Source organism: Teleopsis dalmanni, chromosome 2 (assembly GCF_002237135.1).
Source record: "Teleopsis dalmanni isolate 2A chromosome 2, ASM223713v2, whole genome shotgun sequence".
Lineage (NCBI taxonomy): Eukaryota > Metazoa > Arthropoda > Insecta > Diptera > Diopsidae > Teleopsis > Teleopsis dalmanni.
The window spans coordinates 126491260-126510203 of record NC_051847.1 but is presented as its reverse complement, the minus strand read 5'-3'; the positions used below and the strand labels follow the sequence as shown (position 1 = coordinate 126510203).

At 27.2% G+C, this 18944-nt stretch overlaps 1 protein-coding gene across 1 annotated transcript; it reads right to left on the bottom strand.

The window, feature by feature from the left end:
* Positions 1-106: 106 nt before the first annotated feature.
* Positions 107-10923, bottom strand: LOC119675663. Its single transcript, XM_038086869.1, has 4 exons — positions 10630-10923; positions 4895-5453; positions 4358-4786; positions 107-371 (listed from the first exon to the last, which is right to left on the bottom strand). Exons 1-4 carry the CDS (start codon positions 10898-10900, stop codon positions 107-109), a joined length of 1524 nt encoding a protein of 507 aa, XP_037942797.1. The 5' UTR covers positions 10901-10923.
* Positions 10924-18944: the final 8021 nt, after the last annotated feature.

The window sequence follows — 18944 nt, the reverse complement described above, 5'->3', positions numbered from 1 at the left end:
TTATTCATTGAAATCTTCACCAATTAATATATTTAATAAACGCCATATAATTTTTTCTTTTTATTTTTTATTCAAGTTTTACATAACTATATATCACATATCTTAATTATGCTACAAAATGTGATTGCCATAAAGAGTTTGTACACAGTTCGTAACGTTCCATACAACTTCCTTCAAAAGAATTGGCTTCATCGTAGCGTTGCGCTATATACGGTACACGATGTTTTTGCAGATCCTCATCTAAAGCTTCAGGCATTGTAAAAACGGCTCGCATTAATTCTCCTATGAATGTACCTGGTACTTTCTCACGAGATTTTTGACCTGTTTCACATAAGGCTCTAAGAACGCAATGGTGGCCATTTAATTTAAGCCTAAAAAAAAAGGAAATAGTTGTATATATTAAAAGGATTTTAAAAAGTAAATATAGATACTTTGAACTCGTAGAATTTATGTTTTTAGAGTGAATGTGAATATGTTAAATAGGATTTTTTCAAAAATATTGTCACATATTAATTCGTCATTTAAATATCTGCTAATATACTGCTATATATGTTTTTGTTAATGGGTTGAGTTTATTTAATTCAGAATTATAGTGATTTTGAATCCCATGAATTCTTTTCTCCATATATAATATTTTATTAGGAAGAATATTATATATACGATAAGAAAAGAAATTTCTTGTTTTCTTTGTGTGATATTATATATTTAAAGTTAAAGTCATTTATCACTTGAAGTAAATAAAATAACAGCAAAAATATGTTTACCATATGTTAAGTTATGGTAATATAACTTTAACGTGTAATAATTAGATAAAATACAATAGCGTTTGTGAGAGACATTACAATCGACTCCTTGTAATGAAACAATTAAATTTTTAATGATATTTTTAATCACTGCCTGATTCTCCACAATACTACTAGCTCAACGTCTATGTTGGCCAGATTTTGGTAAGATTTTTATATATTCCAATGCAAAAACGTATTATTATCAAATTCCGTCTGTAAAAAAAGTGAGAATGTATGCAAAAATCTTGCTAAAGGCTAGCCAGTTTAGACACTGGGTAGTGTCTGAAATTATTTAAATTATAAAATTTGTTAAAGCATAATTGCAATTGATTAGATATAATTCAGATAAATAATAACAAATATTTCAACTTTTTTTATTTGAACTTTTCTGGAACATTTTATTCACAAAAACATTTGAACATCACAAAAACTAATTTTCGTAATTCGTAAATAGCTATCACCTCATTTATAGATTTTTCTTATTTATAAAAAATTTTAAAATTGATTTTTTGTAATAGTTCCATACAAAAGAATTCAAGTAGAAAAAAAATAAGAAAATATGATTAAACCAAATTACATTACATGAAATTGAATGAAGTTCTCTTTGTAAAGTATTTTTGTGTCCCATACAACGGCTATGAGATACTTGCTTATTGATTTATCGACATAGCACTCAGAGTCTTAATAAATTTCAAAGTTGTCATTTTAAATGAAATTGTTTGTTTAATCCGATTTGTTTGTTACTCAAATGTTTTACGTTATCATTTAATCTTATAGTAATTTGAGTAATTGGAAATGTTCAATCCTTTATTATCAAATAAGTACTAAAGCTTTGTGTCCTCGTTCAAAATGCTTACCACTTTTGTGCGAATATTTGTTGTCTTAGGTTTTCATCTTCAATTGCTTTGTTCAACTAATGCAATCTGTGAACGCTTTTACAATATACGAGTTCACAAGTTCACAACACAGAATATATATATATACATATGTATATTGCTGTACTACGTATATTTCTCAAAAACGAGAGTCCGGTGCTTCAAATAATTACTTGGAGTGAGATATTTTTTCAATTTTAAGCAACAATATAAGTTCACCTATTACATAGTAAGAGAAAACCATAATGTGTGTTGAAAGTTTTCGAACTATGGAAACATATTATATTATATTTATAAATGGATTTAGGATCCTTGCATAACTTTTATTGAATTGATTGAGGTTTGGAATGTTAAACGATATTAACATAGATGGTTAAAAATTACAGAATTGTAAATATTATTAAATTCATATATATTGTCAGTAGAAAAAGAAAACTAGACTTTGTACTAAACTATATTTACTACATTGTAGCATTGTACTATATTAAATATCTATCGATTTTATTATTATTTTTTTATAGCGCGGAAATATATTCTCATTGATCTTATTATGAAATTGATTTAGCTTAATAGAAAATAATATTGATAAATTTTTGACAAGTAATTTATTTATATAATTTTGGGCTCATTTGGCGATAAGAAAGTCAACGTAGAAACCTAAAACAATAAATATTCCAAATGTGAAAAACATCTAAGGCGAAAATACCATTATGACTGGGTCAGGCAGTACTGAAAGGCAGGCAGGCATATTCCAATATTCCCAATATTGTCTTTTTTTCTTAGTAAAATAAACCAAATTTGTTCTTAATATACTTATCATATTTATATAATATGAGTATAAGTAAATACGTATAACGTATCATTAATCAAATGTTGATATATTAAATTAAAACAAAATACTAAGTCTCTAAAATAAGTTTTACTTAAAGATTTTCTACGTTATAAGCAAAAGCATTGAAATTTGCCAAATGATTTTTTATGAAAAAATTCCAAATTTTTAAAATTAACAAAGTGAGTTGGTTAGATCGCTCTTTAGTTCTTCGTATATGTAACCATTATTACTATTAGAAGTTTCTGAATAAGACACTTAATTATTTATTTAATTATTTTGAAAATGGATTAAAGGAAACTAACCCTTTTTTGTATTATCTTAGAACTAACATAAAAAAAAGAAAAAAAGAGAGATAAATAATATTAAAATACAATAATCAAATTATTAAATAATATAGCAAAAATATTATAAAATTTTAATTATAAATAAATAAATTATTAAGATTAAGAATTTAGAACAGAGAATTATATATTGCAAATAGAAAAGATATAAAATAACAATTAAAAAATATTAATCAAGAAATATAATTACGTGTCAGAACGGGTGATATCAAGATAATTCATTAATTATTAGTTTTTTGTAAGCTCCTATTCTATTTGAGTTTCTGGTTACACATGATAGCAAATTCCATATTCTGATCGAATGGATTAAGAAAAAATTTATAGTGGAAGCAAACTTAAATATGAGAATAATAATAAAAAGAGATCTATTGGATTGTGATTGTTGCAATGAATTGAAAATATATTTAGATAATTTAGGATTAACCAATTTGAACAGAAACTAACAGACTTGAATCTTCATAAATTGTTCAATGTCGCAACCTAAGATTGCGTTCCTGTAACTACCCAGGTGAACATATCTTCTTAGACCGTAAACATATCGCGTCATGAAATTGATTAAGCTTCTTAACTTAACAAGAGGCACCGCATATAATTTAGAATAAACTAAAGAAAAAACATAAGAAAGTTTTTTGTTTTGCCAAGGGATTGTTTATTGTTTTTCAACAACGGTTCTCTAAGTCAAGCTTTTCTTTTCTTAAATGAAAAAATTACTTCTCGAGAAAATGGTTTCTCTTACAGACATCTAGAAGGAAAACAATATTTTATAGAAAAAACTTAATTACATATGATTTATTTCATTTCTTGTGTTCCAAGGAATATCCTCTAAATCTTATTTATTTGGAACGGAGATTTTCTTTAAATTCAATATAGCAATCATCAAAACAAATGAAATAGTATGAGTGAAGTAATGCACTCTTAAAACCATTGTGCAAGGGATATTGTGCAAGAGATGTATATATCAAGGGATATTGTGATTATAGAAAATATCTTTGTTGAAATATTTTAACCATATTAGTTTTAATTTTTAATGAAAAATTATAAATATTAATTTATACTCGTATTGTTTCTACAAAGCATCAAGGGTCAAATTAGAAGTACCTGAAGATAATATTAAAAATTCTTTTCTGTAGGGAATGCGAACTCATCATAATATCACTTCGTCCACACTCTCATGACAAATATTTAAACGTTCTTTACATATCAGTAATCTATTTCACGAGTTTTCTTTTCCATCTGTTTTTATGCGTAATAAAAGGAAATTTGCTTTATCTTTGTTACAGGAAATTTACAACTCTTCTGCATCAATTTGCATTTCCGTTTTGTTATGCCGAACCAGATTTAATAATAAAAATGGGTAAATCGAAAGACAGATGACCAATGTACAGGATTATATGTACTTTGAAAAACAATTTTATTCAATTTTTTGTAGTTTTCAATGCAAAAAACAAAACAAAATAAAAGAAAAACATCTATAAAATGTAAATATATAAAAAAAACTGAAATGTGTATAAAGAATTAACTCACTTATCCAGATATTTTTCTATTTTCTCGTAAAGTGTGTGTCTTGTAGTTCGATGATGTCGGATGTGTATTTGATCCAATTTGCTTAGTTCAGATCCTGCAATACCGCTGCGACGTCGCTTGCGATTATGCTGACGTGTGTTGTGCTTAGTGTTGTGAGTGGCAGAGGATGTACTGCTGTCACTGGCAGCATATGAATTGCGGTCATCAGATACGCTACGCTTTCCGAAAATCGGAAAAATGCGATGTTTTCTGGCTTGTCTATGCGAATACCTTTGCTGACTACGAGCTTTGGAATCGAATTGCAAAAAATTTTGCTTTTGATTTCTTGCTTGTATCTTAGCATTTTTAGTTTTATAATAGCTCTTGGATGTTGCTGAAGTGGCAGGTATTGAGTTTGTATACGAATTTTTACGTCTTGAATTTGACAATCTATTAAATAAAATGCATTTGAAAAATGGAGAGTTTTTATTAGAAAATTGCAGATTTTAATATAAATATATCAGATTACTATTAATTCAAGATATTCAATATACACACCTAGTAGGTAAATACCACCAAGGATATTTCACAGCACTACTTTGCGCGGTACTACCTTGATTTTGATATGTTTTAGTCCATTTTGTAAAAGGATTTGGTTTTGGTGTGTAATAGTAGCTATCCTTTCGTCGCCAGCCATACTTTTGTTGGTTATTTGTATAAGCATTTGTTTTTGTAAGTGGTCTATAGTATGGTTTATTGCTGTAGTAACTATCCTTGGGTCGGTAAAAGTAATATTTCTGGTGCATTGGTGTTCGAAAAACTGATGGTGCTCTATAATTTGTATAATATATACTTGAATCTTTTCCATTTTTAATATTGTTATTTTGTCCTATGTTTATATACTGCGTTCCTTGTTTTGTAGATATTGTATCCACGTATGTAATATTTGTTATGGTATCATTTCGGCTTATGCCTAGTGTACCATCTGCAAGCCGCTGTTCTATGTCCGATAATACTTCGCTGGGTGGTTTACTTGGTAATTCCCAAGCCAAAGCCACAGTAATGCCAAGAATTAAGTAATTTGTAAAATCTACAACGCCAATAATACCATCCCACACTGCATTCGACAAAAATAATTTGTAATAAATACAAAAAAAAAAACAACAAATTGATAAATAAAACAAAGATTATGAATTTGCACTGTTTAATTTGTAAGTAGTTATGTTAATCAAATTGATATTCTAAGGACAACATAGAATTATTTAAATGTACTGATATCATAAAAAGATGTTGGAGATAGCATTTACAAAGCGAACTAAATTTTTTTTGAACTATTAGTCAAAAAAAAGAAACATTGGTCTGTTCCATGGATTAGATAGAATAACACGTTTGTAAGAAATCTAATTACCTATAAGTTTTTCAAAAGTTTAGAACTAACTATTAGAAAAAAGTGTAGCAATGGCATATTAAAATATGTAAGATGAAAAAAAATAAAGCCAGGAAATCAATTACGGAAAATTTTAAGTAAATATGCTATAAACTGATGGATATTAATTAATGTCGCTACGATTGTGGTGGGCATTATCCGCCCAACAAATTATTTGATGCTGCATTATCCGCAGCATCAAACAAAGATTTGATGCTGCCTACAAGATTTGTGAATAGTGTATTCTGGTAGTACGAAAAGCAGCAGTAGACACTTAAGTTCTATCTCATTTAAAGCTTTTAATTTCAATAACAAATAAAAATATTAGAAGCCAGGTGGGCTATTAATGAAATTCGTTGCGATGATAACACTGGGCTACAAAACTCAAGTATGGTTTACTAAAGACAATAAATTTGTATTTTTTAAAAGAAAAATTTTATATAAACACTTTAAAAGCAAAATTTTTAAACTTCAACCCGTTATTACTGGAAACATACATGTTTAGATAAAAAATGCGCAAAAAATTTGAGTTCAATCACTTCAAATTAACCTACCAAAATTGACAAATTTAATGTCGCATTGTGTAATTAACAAAAAATGTGAATATTTTCTTTATAAAAACATAATAGTTTTAGTTATTTAGTAGAAGAAAATTAATCTTCTACGTTATGTACCACAATTTCTTTGTTTAAGCCTACTACCTTAAGGTAGTAGGAGAATTGTACTAACTCCGTTGGTAGTAGTGCAAAAATGAATACAAACAACAAAACTGAAATAAAAAAAATGGTTAAGAAACATATATAAAACAGTTTACTTATATTTTTATTCCTAAATTATTCTCATAGGTGGGTTATATTTTCTATATATTAAATATGAAATACAAATATATATATATTTTTAAAATTCCATATATAAATATTTTAATGTAGATAACTTTTATTTCATAATAATTTTTATAAAGAGGTTTTTTAAACAGTATTGAATGCAATAACAAAATTTCATTAATTTTAATTGACCTTGGTTGATGGTTTTGGTTGAATAATAATTTATTAACGTGCCAATTGGTCAATTTTAATAAAAAAAACACTATAATTTATTATTTTTATTTAAAAATAGTTTACATTTTATTAAAAATCATCTTCAGGGAAACAGTTTCCTTGAAGAACTATTTTTAAATATAAATAATAAATTATAGTGTTCTTTTTTCTATTTTAATTGACCAATTAGCCTGTTTATAAATTATTATAAAATTTTTTGGTCACATATAAAAGTATTAAATATTTTTGGTTAAAGTTAAAAATCAGATTTAATATAAAAATATTTATTAAACGTTTATATCGTTTCTTCACACGCCATAAAGTCGATAAGGGGGTTCATTCACGATACGTAAGGAGCCGTTAAATCATTCATCGTAAAAAATGGCCGACGCACTTTAGAATAGTTCGGTTTACAATGTTGCTTTGGTCGGTTCGTGTTGTAGTAAATGAGTATGTGCAATATCGAATTAATTAATATTAAATGAAAAATTTTAAACTATTTAATTAAATTTGTAAACAATGTATCATAAAGTAAAAAAGAAAGTGTTAGTAATAAAATTAAAGCCTTATTTTAAGTTCCATTTATAATGAAAACTTTGATATTGAGAGTACAAATATGTATATAAATTAATGACGAATACATATGCATATATATATTTAATAATTCATATATGTATGTATAAAAATATTAGTAAAGTGAATGTTAAATTAACAATTTAACATGACACAAAGTGAACAAATTTAATTGATTACATGTTGAATTTTCAAAGCTGCGAAAAGTGCAGTTATTCAAAATAAGACAAAGAAACAGAGATGCCACAATTTCGCTTTTAAAAGTGCAAAAAACGCGATGGATTTGATATTATATTTGAAATTTTATTTTGTGTTATCGAATCAGTTTCGAAAGTTATCGTTTTAATAAAAACAATCATGACTACCAAATACCAAACATTAAAAGTGCGCATTTGATTAAAAAAATCAAAAAATCGTAACAACTATATTTTTATTATCATTTGTGATGTCTAGAAATTGATTCATTATTGATTTAATTTATATTTTGAAAATTATGAAATTTGTTGATGCAAAATGCAAAGGTACGTAAGAGTATTTTATTTTTGCAATTATATTATGCTTATATTTAATTCGATTTTACAATGTTATTATACAAAAACAGGAAAAAATATAATATATTAGCACTACTAAGAATAAAATAAACTAAAAATAAAGATAAATTTATATACGTACATATATGTATATATATGTAGTACATGCTTTTTGTAGGTGAAAATTATTTTTTTTTATTTATTTTTTTTATTAAATTTGTTGTCGTAAGAGAATTCCATAAAATTTAAAATATTTTGGATTTGTTCTTCATCATTACTTTGTTTATGGCAAAGTCTTTTACAGTTAATTGTTTCCAATTTACGGTAGTAGAACATAAGATAAAATGGGCCAAAGAATTAATTGCATTCTTATGTATTAGAATATACTTTTGTATTAGAATATATATTATGTATTATAATATAAATACTTTTTTTTTTATTTCTTAAGTTTCTAACGATACTAATCTTTAGTTTACTGGTAACATTTATTTTCTTCGTTCTGTAACTGTTGATACTTTGCAAATTGTGCTAGCCTTTAGTGATATGTAATAATCAGTTTGTATTTGTCAACCATACCTTATTGAGTAAATTATATGTAATCCAAGATAACATTGTAACCAGAAAATTTAGATATTGGCTTTTAACCAATATCCTACTTTAGCAGTTCCGTCATTTGAATGGTACTTGTAGAATAATACTTGAATTCTAGCAACTTAATAAAGGGTTATTCTTTTCGTAATTGTAATTCTTTTGCACTAAATAAATGTAATTCTTTTGCACTAAGTAAATAACTCTCAAAACTGTTATCTGCAATTCTTCCACATGCTTCAACTCTTTAATTATAAAGATTTATTGTCATTAAAGTTTATGCAATCTAAACAGCGATTTCAATTAAAATATAGTTATGTAGCTGAGATTCTTGTTTTTTTATCAGATTTTGTTAATGGATTGCAATAAATTTTTTAACCACGTTTTCATTTCACCGCACAAATTATATTTAAATCATATTTCACATTTGCCAAATATCGTGCCTTCAATACTGAAAAGCTCTACATTATTTTATCTATATTAGAAATTAGACGGTGACTTAAAAAGATCATAAATATCTATTTACAGCATAGTAGATTATCGATTCTTTTTTAAATTAGATTTTCCTATTTTTAATTTAGATTTGAATTTATTAGAATACATAACTCACTTAATTTGCAAGATTGTGATTCTCTATGGGTTTCCGCCATAGAGGAGATTAATGATCCAAAGCTGAATGATCTGACAGCTTACCAAAATATTAGTAACTGGAAAAAATGCTGATATGAATATATGATGCAATTAACTTTGGTGAAGAAACACGGAAGTAAAGCAGATAATAAATTATAAAAGATGTGTTTTTTTTGGAACATATGTATATTAATATATTTAATGTATTATTTATTATCCCGTCCATAAAGCTTCCTCGAATACTAGCTGAACTTACAATTGACAAAGTTACATATTGGGCCAAAGATTGGGAAGATTGGATCTTAAATTATTACACAATAATATTATAAGTTTATGCAAACGGAGTAAACACAGTTCCTTTGTCACGAATGCTAGGTCCAGATCTCAAGATCTGAAGGCGGTCTTTTTAAACTGAACGGTAAAGAATTTAATATATCTAAACGTGATTGTTCTTTGTGTAATGGTTATGAAATAGAAAATATATGGCATATTATTGGTGTATGTTGTATAAATTTTTAAAATCAATAATAAATAATAATAATAAATAATAATAATAAATAATAATGATAAATAATAATAATAAATAATAATAATAATATTTATTGAATAAAATAAGTGGTTCCTTTGAAGTGCATATGTAAGAGTGTATGTGTTCAAATAAAATAGGAATAAAAAATAAGACATGTAGTTTTGAATTTGTTGAGCTTTTTAACACATAGATAATTTTGTTCATAATCTGCATGAATTTTGAATTTGATTTTGTATTAAAATCTAATATTCGTACAAATTTAAATAATAAACTCACTGTTAATTAATTTAATTTGTTAATTTATTTTATAAAATCATAAACTTTGGCTGCATGAAAATTACTTCAGTCCGTGTGTGAAGTTTCATTTGATTAGCTTAGAATCTGAGAAGTTGGTTTATCGACATTCAGATGACCAAAACGTGTAGATGGATATGTCTAACGCTGATCAAGAGTATATATATGAGTAAGGCTCATAAGGTGTTCGATGTTTTGTTCACTCTGTAGTATATAGCTGGACAAACATTAATTGTGTGAATCTTTTATTCATATTAATGTGAGAGATAAAAACAACAAGCAATAAACAAAAAAGTAATAATTATAATTGAATATTTTATAAATACAAAATGAAATAGATAAAAAGAAAATATAATATAGAATATTCATAAATTAAATTTATTTCCATTAAAATAAATTTTTTTCACTGCTTCGAAATAAATTCCAATTTTCTCTTAATTCAATAAAATTGCATAAAAACGAAAATTTGTTATAAAATCATTTTCCATTACATTTCGATATACACAAAAGAGAAACTTTTATAAAAAAGTTATTAATTTTATATTATATAATAAAATATAGCAAAATGTTCATATTTTTCATATTTCATACAGAATGTAAATAAATAATAAAAATCGAACAAAATAGCGAGTAGTCGTATGGAATGGACCTAAATGGCATATTTGGTTTTGTGTAAAAGCACTCACCCAGCTGAAAGGAGCTACCCTCGGGAAATATTAAATAACGTCGTTTGCGCGACAACAGCTTTTCCGTAGAATTTTCATTTTTCAGTTTTTCTGACAAAAGTTGTTCGAAATCATTTTCATTTAGAGTTGCACTAATTGCCGCTGCACTGTCATACTGTTGCACATTAGCGAAATCTACATTTTTCCCCATCATTTCCGGCATGACTGCGTAGGTGTGGTGTCGCCATGTTGCTAATATGTTCAGCAACATTAAACATTTACAAAGTTTCATTCGGAGAATACAATTTTAGTTAAGTAAAAATTAAACGCAAATTAAAAAAATATTTTATTTTCAGTTAAATTGACGCGTTTTGTTTGAGCAGCAGCGAGCAATTTGTTGAATATTGTTAGGAGGATTTTTTCTAATGTTTTTTTTTGTATTTTTGTATTCTCAAATATTATTTCAAATGCTTAGAACTTCGGTAATGGCTTGTAGGAGCAGCATTGGCAAAAGTTTTAATTCACTTGCAACACTTCGTTGTAAACTCAGCGTCGTCACATTTACAACTGTCAAGTTCAGTTTGTCTAAAAATTTTTTTCTTGTGGTGCCAACGAATGTTGTTAATTGCTTCAGCATTTGTTCTAGTTTCTTCACTAATTTTTTATTTTATTGTAAATATTTTGTTTTAAGTTTGTTTTTTCCATTTCATGTTCTACTTTAGCTCAAGCGATGATTTTAAAAATTTCTACTCGTAAAACTTCTGCAAACTTCAACTCTTGTTGGTACTCTTAATGGGTTACACAACTTTGTCTTTTATTTGAATATTGTGGGCTTGGGTTTAATTTATTTTATTTTCATTTTGTTTTCCTATCACTCTGGTTAATTTCAGTTCAGTTCAGTTTATTTTATTTTGTTTTAGTTGCCTACATTAAGTAACTAACGTTCTATTACAAATGCTTTTGAATAACTCATGGCAACTCTGCCAGTAAGAAAAGTAGTTAAATGGTAGCTGTGGTACGTTTAGTGTGTATATTTTAAATAAAATTTGCAATAGAATAAAATGTACAGAATATAGTACTATATAGATAAATTAAATTGTTTTATTTTAGAAATATATGTAATAAATACATATGCAGTAGTTTCTATAATGAGCACCTTTAAACATTTATATTTAGGGTACAATTACGATCTTCGGAGCACCACGATTTGACAACAGTTTTAAACAAAATTGGCTATGTTGAGTGACTTTATTCAATATGCATAAATGGTCTTTAAAGTTTAAAAGTTATCAAGCTGCAAAATTTTTACTTTAAAAGTTCTGAAAGCGGTGATGATTCGCTAATTGATCGTTTAAATAGAAATAAAAAAATTATAATTTATTAATTATATTTAAAAACAAATTATATTTTATTAAAATATTTTTCCTCTATTTTGACAACAACATATATTTGCATTCGGTTTAAAAAAGGAATACAGTAAAGGCTTACAAATTAGAATTGAATTGTCTAGAAATAAGAACCAAAAAATTGCAATACAGTGAATGCACTATAAGCTCTTAAAAAGAACTTTTGGTTCTAATTTTTAAGCGAATTCTCTTTCTATTTTTCATAAGTTTTGTATTAGTAAGTTTTGTGTGTATTAGTAAAAATATGTGTTTAAATGGTTTTTAAATGAGCCTGAAAATAAGTGTACACTTAAAGGACCAATATTCAAAACGAAGGCTTAAGTAATTTTTGTCTGAAGTATATTCTGACAAAAATGCATCAGCTTTTAAAGTAAGTTATGGATGGCTCACAAACTAACAATAATCGTAACGATATCATTGTAAAAAAATTGACTAAACATAAAAAACAAACATTATTGTATATTTTAATACAATAATGCTTAATAATGATTGATTTCAACTGTAAAATAAAGTTTTTATGTAGAGTTTTAATTCTTTGATGATTTTTTATAGAAATAAATAAAGTCCAGAAATTAAAACTTTTCGCAAGTTCGAAATACCCGAAAAACCAAGTGGTTCTAATTTGTGAGCTTTACTGAATTTGTAAATGATGCTGTTTGTTTCTCACAGAGTATAAATTCGCACCGATGCCAGTCTAAACTACACATAAGAAAATCGTACAAAGAAAGTTAAAAATAGAATATGACACAAATGGATTGATTATACAGATTTTCTTTATCTTTTTCGGTCCTCTATCTGGGAAGAAATTTTCGCTGAATGCGAGAAAATCCATTAATACTAAAACTATATAGACTTATTTCATTCAATGAATAATGGAATCGAAATTATTGTAATTAAAACTAACATATAAGAGTAATGGGTATCAATATCTAATGGGGATGAGGCAGCTAAAATATGAAACTATTGAAATGAAAAAGGAAATCAGTTTATTGATGTAATAAGCACCTGTTAGGCGTTGACCTTTGTGATATAATGGGTGAAGTAAAAAAAAAAACCATCATTTTTGTATGAAATTGAAGGCTTATTTACCATAGTTGGAATTATCCGATGAAGATCAAATACACGCCATTTTATCCAATAACTTGTTATCATTTTGATGGTAATTTCATTATTTCTTTCTCATAGGGATCCTCATCCCTATTGGCAAAAAATTGATACTGTTAATTTGAAGCTAATTTTACACCAGAAAAATCGTTCGCCATAGACAGGAACATGTAGTAATCACTTGGTTGTCAGGTCTGGACTATAAGGTGGAAACATAAGAACTTTTGGCGAGTCATTGATGTTGGTATTGTGTATATGTGTGTAATCTAGCGTTGTCCTGATGGAACACAATACCCCTTCTATTGCCCAAAGCTGGTAGTTTCTGTCCTATTGTTGATAGTAGAGTTCTAAGTTGAGTTTTGTAGTAGAGGAGCAGCTTATAGTTGATGATTCCTGTGAATCCCACCAAACACATAGCAAAACGTTTCTGGCCGTCAAACCTGGCTTAGCTACCGTTTAAGCATCCTTTCGAGTCGACTACGACCCTTTTCGCTGGACGTTATCGTAAGTGATTTACTTTTTATTCACTTGTCACCAACCGCTTCAGAAAGGGGTCGATTTTGTTGCGATTTGCAGATAGAAATTCGGTTGATGATATTCGGTTTTTTAGCGTTAACTTATGTGGCGCTTATACATCGAGCTTTTTTTTTGTGTCCAGCCTTATTCAATTGGTTCCAAACAGTTGCTTACATGACGGTCGGACTAGACAATTTCTATGGTTTTAACGACGTTATCAACAAATTGCCTTCCAGTGTGCTGTGCATCTGTGACATAGAATTTACTCAAACAAAGAAAGAAATCTACGACACCAAAATTGTGCATGTTTGGCTGTTATAGTATCAGGATCATAAACATTCACATTTTCAGCTGAATGGCTTGCATTTTCGCCTTTATCAAAGAAAAACTGTAAAATATGGCGTACTCAAACAAAATTGTGTCAACCAATCACTACACTGTCATGAGTTTTTTTAGTACGAAATCTCATCTTTCTAACGCCATTTAGCGTAACCCGATCGGACTTATACAACGCGGGATACAGATAACTAAAGTCATCTTTTGCAAAAATAATAGATTTCTACACTAATATAGAACACCTAATATTACTAAAATTTTACAAAGTCAATAATCTCCGAAAATCTTATGATTTTTGATTTTGAAAAATCTTACGAAATTGGAACATTATTTCTTTCTATTATAAAAAAAGTAATATGTGTCGGTGTAGTCTTATTTTATTACGTTATTATATTCGCACTGCTGTGCACTGTTAATTTTTTTTCTCTTTCTCTATTACACAAAAGTGTAATATCATGCTCGCACTACATATTTCTCTCTATTATAAAAAAAAGTAATCTGTGCCGGAGTACATTTAAGATGCCGTCAGGCTCGTATAACATAATGCTTGAAAATTCCATGAATTTCACATAAGTTTGAATAATTATGATTTTAAATATGTTCTCCTAGTTTAGTCTAGTTGTTTGATCGGTTTTAATATTGATTAAAGCAATTTAAACCTATTTGTTCTTTTTTCCTATTTTTTCTCTTTTTAAATTCATTTAAATTCTCAACGTATCTGCTGAGAAATTGCAAAAAAAGATTGGGTAATTGTAGATGCATTTTTTTTTTTTTAAAAATGACATCTATCTTAAAAATAGCATAACGAATCATGGAAAAAGAAAAAACTGATTCCTCCTCACCACTGCAGTTTTATCATGGATTTCTATTGGTACATTCAGTCTGAACCCATAATTCTATTACGATAGGTAAAGTATGTTTGAATTTGTTATTTCCAGATTGAAAATCAGAAAATGGCATATTAATATCACGAATTAGGTAGTAGGGAAAAAATCTCTTAATTTTCAATTTTATCCGATTTTTTGATATGGTACGTTAACTGGATTTCGTTATTCTATATCATTAATCTATTTAAGCGAATTTGTGAATACATATTATTTTTGATCTCGCATTGGGTTTACGTTTCGTTAATTTTGCGTACCTGAAGTGATGAAGTGATGGTAAAAGTTTAGTCTGTCTATATATACGTACACAGCTTTTACTTGATAAATTTGTGTGTTCGTTTTTAGATCCATTAATCTATTGTGAAGAATTTAATTGTGGCTTACTATGAAGATAATGTTATTGTGATATGTTCCTAAAACGCGTATTACATAAGAGATTTTGTTTGTCAAACGGAATGATTACGGAATGAAGGAATAAATATCTATCCTAGTTAAATCCGATTTTGTAGAGCATTTAGCTTAATTTAGTGGTGCAGATTTGACTGCTTCCTTTATACTCGTAAGTGGAATGAAAAACAGTGATCGGTGTTTTCGTCATTCATATAATACATAATATACTTTGTTTTTAGCTTCGAAATGTAGAATGAGTTCGGTGTTTATATTTACAGTTTGCATATTCATTCCCTTCTATTAGGTATTAATGATAACATAATAACATTAATGGAAATATAAAAGTTGGAAATGCATTATTACTTCAAGATTTTGGAAGTTTTTGGAAGCTTTCTTTAAAGGGAAATTAAAGTTTATTAACTTAAAAATAAAAAATAGACAAATATAGTTTATATTGTATTAGATTATATTGTAAGATTGTTCTTATTGTTCAGTGACATTATTTTATTATATTAGCCGTCATTTTTTCTTTCAGAGTTATGAAAAAACAGCATTAAATCTGATTGAAACTTTTAAAATATGTTAAATGCTTATTTTATAAGGTGTATTCTTTTGATATAAATGCTCCAATAGAACAGCATCTAGATGTTTAAAAATAACTTGGCATCACTGCCTAAATCAGTAAACATATTCCAAGTAAAAAATTTTAAACAAATTTGTGGTTTATATGTTAAATACATGTAAATTCAAAAATACCTACTGATAATTTTTTAAAAGTTTTTTTTTTCTTTATAAATATATGTATACATAAAAAAGTTATTGGTCTGCATTTTATATTATATTTGAATTCATATAAAATTATACATTTTATTCAGGCGTTATCCATGATAACGGAGAAAAATAGTGAAATAAGAAGGATACAAACAGAGCGGCGCATTGACCCAATATTCAAAATTTTTGATAGATCTAGCTCTTCAGAATACAATACGAGATCGTTGATAAATTTATTTTATTTGATTTTCAAACTTTTAACATTACTAGTTAATGCTAAATAAACAGTATTTAACACTGTTTTATTTTTTATGCAATTGTCTCATAACTTTTTGCTTTTATTATAACGATTATGTTTTGTTTTTATTTATGTATTCCATTTTTAATTATCATAATACAGAAATTATAAATTAAAAAATAATTATCGAATGACTTTTTCACAATTAATTTTATTATTTAAATTACTTTTTTAAAATATTTAAATTTACTCATTAACAATTATAAATAATTACTCGTTACAATTATAAATTATAAACAAACTTTGCTTATTCGTTAAGCAGTTTCAACATATTATACTTATTTTTTCGAATTTTGTTTTTGCTTTGCATATTAATTTTTAAGCGTCACGTGTTCTATTGGAGTCTTCATGTCAAAAGAATACACCTACATATATTATTTGTTGTCTGTATAGAAATTATAAATACTAAAAATTAATTAACTTAAATAAAAAAAAACCAAAATGAATATTAGAAGCGCAATGGTAAACATTTTTATGTTACATATTTAAATTAAATTATTTATTTATATATTTGACTTTATTAGTAAATGAAATGGTTATATGATTTAAATGGATGGCTAAAATTTTGTAAAATATATCTAGTGAAGATTCACAATAGACTGATTTTTTAATTTGGCTCCACTAAAACTTAAAACGTAAAAGTTTTTGCGAGTAAAACCTAACTCTGAAGATTTTAAGAGCATTATTGTTACTTCATATGTTTTCTTACATAAGTTGCGAGTTTTTTTCTTTTGCTATTCTAAAAGAAAAAATTAAGGTTATTGATGCTAAAAGTTATAAAGTCGAAGTGTTTGTTGTTAGTATGCATTTTTTCTTGACACTCAACGATAAGTAGAAAATTTGTTTTGTTTTTGTAGAGTAACTTCAACAGCATTCTCAGTGTATTGTTCTTAAAAACTAAATATAAAGTTTTATTTTTGTTGTAAAATCACAAATTAATTATTTTGAACTTAGAAGAAAAATTAAACTCTATGTATACATATAACTTTAATCGCTTCCTTTGCTTAGTTTATATGACAATTATTGGGAACAAAACTAAAATGCTACGGAAAGTAACATAAATACTAACGTGAATGAATAGTTCATAATTTCACTGTCTACATGTTTTTTGTTGAATATTTGCATTATAATTAAATGAATCGCTTAATTCTGACTTGTCCAGACTTAATCAGATTCTGTTTTAGAGCTTTCAAAAGATACTGCATTTGGCCTTTAGTTGGTGTTTAAATTCATTCGGTTGCATGTCATATGCTTCATCTAAGTACTGGTATTGCTCTATTTTGTGGTTGTACACTTTTTGTTTTCATTCTTTCAATCAACAGCTCTTTTAGAAATTGTTTTTAACTGATATTCATGCACTTCTGTCACTTTTTATTTATATCCTTTTAAATTGCGTGTCTGTTTCCGGTATTTGCCATTCTGTTTTTAATTTTATTTGTTGGTGTAAAGTTGAGTGAACTGCGGTTGTTTGTATTCTATACTTTTGCTACTTTTATTTTATATATATTTTTTTTTTTGAGTTTTACTGATTGCAATTTAAAATTAAACCAACTTTAACGAATATTCATCCTTCGCTTACATACATCCGCAGTCAACCACACATATCCTTCAGCGCTTCATTTCATATCGGCGCTGTCTTTACACTATAATTTACTACCTCGTGTGTTTCTGTTGGTAAATTTTTACTTCTATTCAATGCAGTTTCAGTGCTGCTCTTTATTTTTATTTTTATTTTAATTTTAATTTTTATTTTTAATTTTAATTTTCATTCTTAATTAGTGTAAAAATTTAAATTCAAATCGTTTCAAATATGTTGCAGCTATTTTCCGCACAGTTAAATGAAAATACCACTGGCAGAACTGCCGCAGATAAAATGTTGGTTACCACATGCAAATGTGACAATAAGTAAAGTTTTTTAATTGATAAAACGAAATTGTTTTTATTCATTTAAATATTTTGCGAGCACCGAGTTGGAATGACTTTAATTAAAATATTATACTATAATGTAGCAGAAAAGAAGTTTCATACTCTTGCAATACGTCAGAGCTTATATTAATCATTTATAGGCTAGATCCTTAAAGTGGAACGAAATATATTAGTGATGTTTGTCCATCTATTTGTCTGTATGTTTGACTTTTAGTAGACAAATTGGTTGTACTTTTTAAGCTAATGGAAGAATTTTTGCTGTGGGCTAAAGGTAAATTTTATCTGGATTTGCCAGATGGTAGTTGATAAGTGGATGACATAGGTTGCTCATATAATTTTACGCTGAGACAATATGAAACAATGGTTAAATGGCATATTTAATTTTTTATCTTCATCACACATGAGGAAAGAGTGATCTCAGTTTCTAAATAAGATATTGTTGTTGATTTAGCTTTGGATCACAGCACATTAAGAATATATAAATAATTAAAAGTTGAGACATGGGAAGTTGACATGCCTCATCATGGTAGTCTTTCAAGGTAGTGTTATATGTCTGACATTCTTTATTAGACTGCTCTCATATAATAAAATATAGTATCAACTTCTACTTCCTCCTTATGCAGGAGTTGACAAGATGAGGAGGAGATAGAATATATCAACCATTTCCAGTGGCTCTGTCCGGGACTGCAGACAAGGCGACTTTAA

Coding starts and splice junctions, on each gene's coding strand:
- LOC119675663 (XM_038086869.1), bottom strand. CDS start 10,900: ATGAAACTTTGTAAATGTTTAATGTTGCTGAACATATTAGCAACATGG. Junction 5,454..10,629: donor GGGTAGCTCCTTTCAGCTGG/GTGAGTGCTTTT, acceptor TGTCGAATGCAG/TGTGGGATGGTATTATTGGC. Junction 4,787..4,894: donor TGGTGGTATTTACCTACTAG/GTGTGTATATTG, acceptor TTTATTTAATAG/ATTGTCAAATTCAAGACGTA.